At 43.9% G+C, this 9,232-nt stretch overlaps 2 protein-coding genes across 2 annotated transcripts; one reads left to right on the forward strand and one right to left on the reverse strand.

Annotated features, from left to right (window-relative positions):
* Positions 1-4,793: 4,793 nt before the first annotated feature.
* LOC139332101 (bcl-2-like protein 2) lies at positions 4,794-5,932 on the forward strand. The gene is made up of 2 exons (XM_070963814.1): positions 4,794-5,276; positions 5,801-5,932. The coding sequence occupies exons 1-2, from the start codon at positions 4,794-4,796 to the stop codon at positions 5,930-5,932; spliced, it is 615 nt and encodes a 204-aa protein (XP_070819915.1).
* Positions 5,933-6,564: 632 nt separating this feature from the next.
* On the reverse strand, positions 6,565-9,232 carry LOC139332532 (tubulin beta-1 chain-like). The gene is made up of 4 exons (XM_070964552.1): positions 9,098-9,232; positions 8,061-8,169; positions 7,868-7,978; positions 6,565-7,737 (listed from the first exon to the last, which is right to left on the reverse strand). Exons 1-4 carry the CDS (start codon positions 9,152-9,154, stop codon positions 6,674-6,676), a joined length of 1,341 nt encoding a protein of 446 aa, XP_070820653.1. The 5' UTR covers positions 9,155-9,232; the 3' UTR covers positions 6,565-6,673.

Consider the following 9,232-nt stretch of genomic DNA (forward strand, 5'->3'; position numbering starts at 1 on the left):
AATCTTTGGCTATTCAAACAATGGTCCTACATTGCACTGTTATACACGTCCATAGACAGCCTGTGCCACACTTACACTTTGAAATTTAGGACTAAAACCCACACAACATTTTAAAAATCACTTCTGAATAAGGAAAAAACAGAGCAAAAGTAAACTGTGCAAGTGCTATGGCCAAAGCTTGTGCTACAGTTTCAAAACATCACACACAACAGCAGTGCAGACGGATGATTCTGGATGAGTGATGTGTCTCTGCTTGCATTTCCTGTGGTATACATCAGACCATGATGGTTCACCAGGCTTTCATTGCAAAGAAGAAGTGAAATATTATTTATTGCACCTTTAATTTTTAGTGGCTGCCATATCTTTGGTGTCCTTAAAATATTTCTGTAAAAAAAAAAAAAATAATAATCCTGAAAAAAAATAAAAAATAGAACAAAACAAACATGTTTTTAAAAGAAAGATGGAGGTTCTTTATGTCTTATTTTACATTGAAATTAATGAGAGATATTCAAAAGTAGAGCAGCTTCCATTTCAGATGCAGAAACACTCCCTGCATTGATCAGCCACACATGAGAAAATATATGTGCTTATGCATCAGTAGAATAGAATAATACCACTTAATAACAGCAGCAGATACAGCCACTATCTAAAAAGCTTGTACAGCGTAGCAGAGGGTAAATGGGAGCTGGAGAGTCTGGTGCGAATCGATAAAAGCCATCAAACACCTGAGGGGTCCCCCAATTTTCCCACAAACCACTCCACCCCCTGGGCAGGGGGGAAACAATGGTGGGGCATCAATACCTGCAATTGGGAGAAGGTGGGGCAGGAGACAGCGAGCAAACCACACAAGTGGGTCACCTCTCCTCCAGACAGCAAATGGGCGCACAATCGTTTGCATCAATTCAGTCCAGTGGGAGATGGAGGACAGGATGTGGAAGGGGTGCCATTAGGAGTGTATTGGTATAGAAGGTGGGCGCCAGGGAGGAAGAAGGGGTGTTGAGGTTTTTAAAGCAGGTAGAGATGGAGACGCAGGAGGATATAGGTGTTTTCAATTACCCACAAATTCACAGCAATTTCCTCCTCTTTCTGACCACACCTCCCACTGCGAGGCTGATGGGAGTCCTGAACAAAGAGGCGTGGAGATCGCAATTGTTTGACAGCGGGTTGGTGGGGAGGAGCAGGAGGAGGTCGGTTTTCATCCGTCTGCCTTGTTCAACCTTTCTCTGTCACCTTGCAGCTTTTATTGGAGCCTTCTTCTTTTGCAGTGGGTAGGAACTTCAAAGTGCATTTCAACTTCTGTGTAGATGTTGATAAGCCACTTCCTGAGAGCGAGAGATACTCTTATGCTGCTAAAAGATAACAGGCAAACACACAGATACGTACACACACAAACGTGTGCGCACGCACGCACGCACGCACACACACACACACACACACACACACACACACACACACACACACACACACACACACACACACACACACACACACACACACACATTGCATTGTTCCAGCCATCAGAACAAGGCCACGCTGTTTCTGCTTTGCAAAGTGGTTAAATTTGCTCTGTGTCACACCTCATCTCACTGATCACCGCCGCCTTCAGTTAAAAACTCCTCTCCAATTTGCATTGTGTTCCTCCATTAGCAGAGAGGGTAGATTTGTAATGTTTTGGATTAAATTAGAGCAGATACTTTGTGTGTGGTGTCCTGGAGCAGATATGTGCCGACAAAAACACCTCAGCAGGGATGAAAATGACAGAAATGGAACCATTGAATTTATTTTGGGGGGGGTTAACCATGATAATAGCATCCGCCCATAGAGGCCTGTCTGGCTCTTCTCAACTCATCCTTTGTTGGGAGAAACTCTTATCCCCTGACCCAAGGTTAAAACTATGCTATTGAACTATTGTGGAAAATATGCTCTAATTAATTTACTTTTTCCTCTGTGAATTTAAATGAACCATAAGGAGAAAAAATGTAATGAGAATAATAAGCTGAAAATAAAACAAAGTAAGCAAATACAGGCAGTATATCAACTTAGAAAAAAAAAGAAAAAAGAAAAAGACTAAAGAAAAAAGAGAAAAAAGTTAGAATTTCCAATTATCTTGTTTTGTCCCACCAACATTCCAAGATCCAAATATAATAAGTTTACTATCATAGAACAAAAGAAATTTGAGAAGCTTGAAACTGAAAATTTGGGGCATTTATGCTTAGAAAATATTTGAGTGATAAATAAATTATCAAAAGTGTTGCAGATTAATTTTCAACTTAAAGATTCAGCTCTCGAGCCCTAATTATCCAGGGACATAATGAAGCTGCCATGAGTGGGGGTCAATACGGACCCATAGCTGAAAATCTGGCCATGATGTTGGGCTCAGTGATTCCTCAGCAAGTTTTTAGCCATGCTAGCAGCGTAATGTCAGTCAGTGGACTTTGTGAAAGACAGACAGACAGACAGACAGACAGACAGACAGACAGACAGACAGACAGACAGACAGACAGACAGACATGATTCTCAGATGATGAAAGCCGACTGGCTTTGTTGAACCTCTGAATATACCTAGTGCCACCACAAAGTCGAAATTTGTGTTTTTTGAGTGAAATGTCTCAGCAACTATTGGATTGGTTACAATACAACTTGGTGCATGCACTCGTGTCCCCCTAGAGCAGCAAAGCCATGTCAGAGTTTTATTTTTCTATTGCTTATTTTTGTGTTTAGAACTCACAAGCAAATCTTAACATTGTTAACAGACTGAAGATGGTGAACATCTTCATCAACAACAATCAACATCAACAACATTATACCTACTAAACATCAGCATGCTGGCATTTATCATTGAGCTGCAGCCTCACAGAAGTGCCAGTGTAATCTTGTAGGAAAAATGCTCCATGGAGTCAAGTGGCAACAGTGAGTTACAGCATATTTCCTGTTAATCTTGCACCTTCCTCTCCAATGCAACTATCAATACATCACAAACCTCTCCACAGGAGACAGGAAGTTTCCTCTGCTTGCAGATGTTGCCACATGAGCATATGAGAGGCCTGATAGAAGCCTCTATCAACCATGTCACTTCCCCTCTTTCCTGGCTCAGCAATGAGGAACAACCAGGCAGCCATTTTGCACACTCACTCTCATAGTACAACTGAAGTAGTGTGTGTGTGTGTGTGTGTGTGTGTGTGTGTGTGTGTGTGTGTGTGTGTGTGTGTGTGTGTGTGTGTGTGTGTGTGTGTGTGTGCACAGAGGGCGGTTTAGGGTTCTTTCTGGATGGTTAGCCTTATCTTCCCTCCCATGCACAATTGCAATATATGCTGTGCCAGATGGCCAGAGAACACAGAGCTGCTAATGGTACCACTTGATCATGTCTTCCCTCCGCTGTAAATCAGTATATTAACAACGTACATAAATGTCATACACAGAGCATTTGATTGATCCCCATGTGACGCATAAAACCATTTCATAAAAAGAGAGGAAACACTTAAAGGACAATGTAGATTTAGCCATGCGTGCCTGAGTGTTAGTCCAAGGGAGCGATCTCACAGGCATTAGCAACAATTTAAATACATTTACTTGTAAGTAATTAATGGCTCGTCATGTTTGCATTTCCATATATTTTTAGTTTATAGAGAGGTGAGATTACTGATGAACATGTGGGAAGAGTTAATTGGCCTGCATATGACTCAGTGCTAAAACAGCTTTTATTTTGAAGTTCATTGCAAACAAGTGGTTATGAGTTCAAATACAATGGGGAGCTATCAAATTCCATGTGAGCTGCACACACACACACACACACACACACACACACACACACACACACACACACACACACACACACACACACACACACACACACACAGTGGTTAATGAGAAGCAGTGTGTCTTCTAGTAATACATTACTGCTCCCATGTGGTGAAATACAAGTCATGCTGCACTTTTAAAGGGTCATTTCATCCAAATAAGAAAAATGATATTCTTTCTCACAAACATCTCATGGTATCTCTCCACACAGATACTTTTGGTCACCTGTCTAGGTTCTGAGATCTATGTTTCTATCCCAATACAGTGGAAATCAATGGGATTTTGTTTATGGGACACAAAGCAAAACTGATACTTTAAAAATCTGCGGCAACATATTTTTTCCATAATAACAGTCCCTGCGTTACTCCACAAACAATCCACAGAGTATATATGGTCAGAGTTAAAACGAACTACTTTTTAATGGGGGAACAGTTGCGAATAAAACTGATGATTATAAAGCACTCTTTCATCAACCCCACCCTCTGCAACTGGATGATCAACTTCCCGTTGGGTGGTCTTCTGTCCTCACCATGGACAGAAGTCCCCACAGGATGGCCATGATTTTGGATGTGAGGTTGGAGATCAGTGTCAGATTCCAACAAGGGCTCTATATTTAGCTGGCAAAGGGGACTGGGTCACCCAGTCTGACTGCAGCATACAGTACTGAGCAGACACTCTCCTCTGGACCTGGACACTCTTTCGACTGCTGGCTGTTTCATTTTTATTGATGTGTGAAGTGTCTTGGCAGCACTTGTGTTTGTTGTTGAGCAGGAGGTGAGTTATAGAAAGCTTTTTCACCCTGTAACATGCATGTTTATTCCCCTCTTCTCTAAACTGTGATTCTCTTTTTCATTTCTCATTAACAGCATCCAGACACCATCATAACAGACTGATGTGACTTAGAGAATGGCTGCGCTGCCTGGCAACGGAGCTGTCATATGTGGCCTACTGAGAATACAGCTTGGTGATTAGTGAAGTGGCAGTTAGAGGTGACCATGTGCCAGTCTGAGGTGCCAGAGGCCAGACTGGGCCTGAACAGTCCTGACCCGCTGGTCAGAGAGGCTTTTCTGATGGCCCACGACTACATAGAATATGTAACCACAGGGGGGGCAGATGGCGCCATGGGGCCTGCCCCTACGGCCTGCACTGCAGCCCTGCGCCACGCCGGAGACGAGCTCCTCACTCGATTCCCCATCTTCTTCAGGCGCTGGCCTCGCATCTTCCAGGATGTGACGGAGAACACAGCCTGCTCCATGCTCATGAGCATCCTGGATGAGCACTTCTTTCCCCCTGTCCCTGGGGGACGGCGCAGGGACCTGGCCTGGAGTGCAGTGCTGTCAGTGTATGTCCTGGCTGGTCAGATGGCACTGCATTGCAATGAGAGGGGCATGGTGGTGGTCCTGCCACAGCTGAAGGAGCGTGTGGGGGCATATGTGGAGAGGGTCATCTGTCCTGAGATAAGACACAAGGGAGGATGGGTAAGTGTTCACAAGTGAATATCTAGAGAAGACAAAACAAACTAATTCTCCTACTTGAAACATAATATGCAACCACAATACCATCATACATGATGGATTTTTAAGTAAGTAATTCAAAGCCCTGAAACCCTGCTCCATCATGCCAAACAACAGTGGAAATCCAGTTCCTTTAAGGGACACTGCATTGAGTAGTGCACCATAATCGTCATGGACGTGTGACAGACAGATTTAAAAAAAGAAGAAGATTTTAAATTAAACTAAGTTCAATAAAATTTTAAGTATGTTTTCAAAAAACAAACAAACAAGTAAAAACAATTCAAACCAAATGAGCTGTCACTGCTGGACAGACCTGCCCTCTACCTGCTCCATCAAATATTGCTTTCCTCTCATAAATGAAATGTGAATGCTCTCTTTCTGCATTTAATTTGCTCTTAATGATGTACAGGACATCCTGCTGTCGAATTCTATGTACTGAAATGTATCATTTCATGTGAAACTTTCATTTTCTTCTTTGCTTGTGACAGAGTGGTTTTGTTTCGCGCTTTGGAGAGAAGCAAGGCTTGGAAGTCCAGGTGAAGAAAGTGTGCTGCTGGACACTATTTGCATTGGCATTAAGCATCGTCACCTACTTCTTTTGGAAAAGAATGGCTGCTTAGCAAACACTGCCACCTACTGACCACAACCACAGACTCGATGAGTGAGCTGCCACATGAAACTGCTGGCAGGTGTGACACAGTGGGTATTTTCTGGAAAAGCTTGATGATAAATAAGCCATACAAATGAGCATAATTCATATGATATGTGATGTTCTGGTAATAGCAGATGTTTTATCTTGTGGTAAGCTGAGATGTAGAGTATTTAAGCCATTCCAATAGCCACACACCAGCAAGAATAAAGGAGAAAGGTAATAATGTAGTGCTTAAGTACATAAACTTGTGGTATTACACATTAATTTGCACACAGCTCCATCAGCTGTGCCAAGTGCACATGCTCGCGGGTGCACAAGAGTTGCTTCCTGGTGTACTTTAATTGAAGGCCCTGTTAGCTGTGTGTACTGACACCATTTGGTCAGTTATGAATAAAGCCTTGAAAACCTTTAAGAGTTCATTTACGCAGAATTGACTCATCTGATCTCAATATTAGTTTCACACATTTCATCTTGCACAACAGCAGTCATGAAACCTCACTTTATCCACAGTGAGAGCATGTGCTCAAACAAACCTTCACTACCTTGGCTTACATATCAGGTCTGTTATATTGAAGTGATAAAAAAGCAGGAAGGCAAAGGTCAAATACGCAGAAGAACTTTTATTAACATGAACAGCAGACAGAACTGAAACACTGACAACTGGAAAGACTTAACATTTCACTGACATCATCGTCAAATAAAGGTACGTTTAGGCCAGCTCCTCCTCGCCCTCCTCCTCCTCAAAGTCTCCCTCCTCCTCAGCAGTGGCGTCCTGGTACTGTTGGTACTCAGACACCAGGTCGTTCATGTTGCTCTCTGCCTCGGTGAACTCCATCTCATCCATACCCTCGCCAGTGTACCAGTGGAGGAAAGCTTTGCGTCGGAACATGGCGGTGAATTGCTCAGAGATGCGCTTGAAGAGCTCCTGGATGGCCGTGCTGTTTCCGATGAAGGTGGCAGCCATCTTGAGGCCACGGGGAGGAATGTCACAGACGGCGGTCTTGACGTTGTTGGGGATCCATTCAACAAAGTAGCTGCTGTTTTTGTTCTGCACATTCAGCATCTGCTCATCCACCTCCTTCATGGACATGCGGCCACGGAAGATGGCAGCCACTGTCAGGTAGCGGCCGTGGCGTGGGTCACAGGCGGCCATCATGTTTTTGGCATCAAACATTTGCTGGGTGAGCTCTGGCACAGAGAGTGATCTGTACTGCTGGCTGCCTCTGCTTGTGAGGGGAGCAAAGCCTGGCATGAAGAAGTGCAGACGGGGGAATGGCACCATGTTAACCGCCAGCTTCCGCAGGTCAGCATTGAGCTGTCCAGGGAACCTGAGGCAGGTTGTGACGCCGCTCATGGTTGCAGAAACCAAGTGGTTGAGGTCTCCGTACGAGGGGGTTGTGAGCTTGAGGGTGCGGAAACAGATGTCGTACAAGGCCTCATTGTCGATGCAGTAGGTCTCGTCTGTGTTCTCTACCAGCTGGTGGACCGATAGCGTGGCGTTGTAGGGCTCAACGACTGTGTCTGATACTTTTGGGGAGGGCACCACGCTGAACGTGTTCATGATGCGGTCAGGGTACTCTTCACGAATCTTGCTGATCAGCAGGGTGCCCATACCAGAGCCTGTACCCCCACCGAGAGAGTGTGTGAGCTGAAAGCCCTGCAAGCAGTCACAGCTCTCTGCCTCCTTCCTCACCACATCCAGGACAGAGTCCACCAGCTCTGCACCCTCAGTGTAGTGACCCTTAGCCCAGTTGTTTCCAGCACCACTCTGACCTATAAAGACAAGAATCAAGATTAGGCTTTGCAGCACTACGGGTGCATAATGAACTGCAGCTGACAATTCTGGACAACGTTTCAAAGAGAAATATATACATTAAAACAAACAAACAAACAAAAAACTTACCAAAAACAAAGTTGTCTGGCCTGAAAACCTGGCCAAAAGGTCCAGACCTCACAGAGTCCATGGTGCCTGGCTCCAGATCAACCAGCACTGCACGGGGCACATATTTACCACCTACAGGAAACAGATAAGATGTGAGGAAAAGTGGAAGAAAGAGGGCAGTTTATGTAGATTAAAAATGCAGCATTAGACTTACCTGTGGCTTCATTGTAGTAGACATTGATCCTGTCCAGCTGCAGGTCACTGTCACCATGGTATGTCCCAGTTGGGTCAATACCATGCTCATCACTGATCACCTCCCAGAACTGTGGGAAACAAGAAATATTAAATCTGCAAACTCACTTTGCTCTTAATTACTAAGCAACCAGCATCCATCGATGGACAGTATTTCAGTTATTGTTTGTTTAGCTTTTAATTATTGTGATGGCGATTATTTAACGTTTGAATCTTCATTTCCCGCCGTCCTGCCTTCGGTGCGCGCGGCCTGACCCCCTATTGGCTGCGACTCATGGGTTATGAATTTGAAACTCCCATCAACGTCACTAACCGCTAACACCGCCTACTCCAGGCAAAGCCGGCGCTGCTTAGAAACCAATGCCAAGTAGGCCTCAATGAAAACCGGGGACTGTTACAAAAGCCAGGTTTAATTTACGTTAAAAAAAATGAAACCTGGAACTTTTTATTGAGGGACACCTTCATTACGTTCCGTTGACAACATGTTACAGGATTATGATACAGTTTCTTTCCTGACTGCAATGACGTTTCTCACTTCCCTTTTTTCGCATTGCAGTAATGTCTGCCGGAGGAACAATGGTGATGTGAAGATATTTCGTAAATGGAAATTCCGTCAGCAACGTTTACTTCAAATAGATACATTAGAGTTTTAAAATGTTTACTACTACTGCTGCTGAGGCTATTACTACTACTACTTATTAAGGACTACTTTATTTCATCAGTTACATTTCAACGTAACAAAATGTATTTGTTATTATTCGTCTATATTTCGACGCACTGCGGTCCACAATAGAACCCCAAAAGTCATTTAGTTTAAATTAAACGTTAAAGGGTATTTTTCTTAAGTAGGACAAACATTGATTTTCCCAGGGTGTGGTTTCTGAGACGCGTATGTGAACGTTACGGGCACAAAGCACCAGCTCCAAGAGCAGAAAACACGATGTTTCTGAACACGGCGACTTGATTTGGCGCTCAAAAGTCAAACACAATTTCACTAACCTTGGCACCAATCTGGTTTCCACACTGGCCGGCTTGAAGATGCACAATTTCCCTCATTTTGTTGCAGAAGACAGACTAGGCCTAGGATGAATGACTTCACGTTTCCGTATGTGCGTGCACAACGGCTAAACTTCC

The sequence above is a fragment of the Chaetodon trifascialis genome, chromosome 6 (genome assembly GCF_039877785.1).
Source record: "Chaetodon trifascialis isolate fChaTrf1 chromosome 6, fChaTrf1.hap1, whole genome shotgun sequence".
NCBI classification, from domain to species: Eukaryota; Metazoa; Chordata; class Actinopteri; order Chaetodontiformes; family Chaetodontidae; genus Chaetodon; species Chaetodon trifascialis.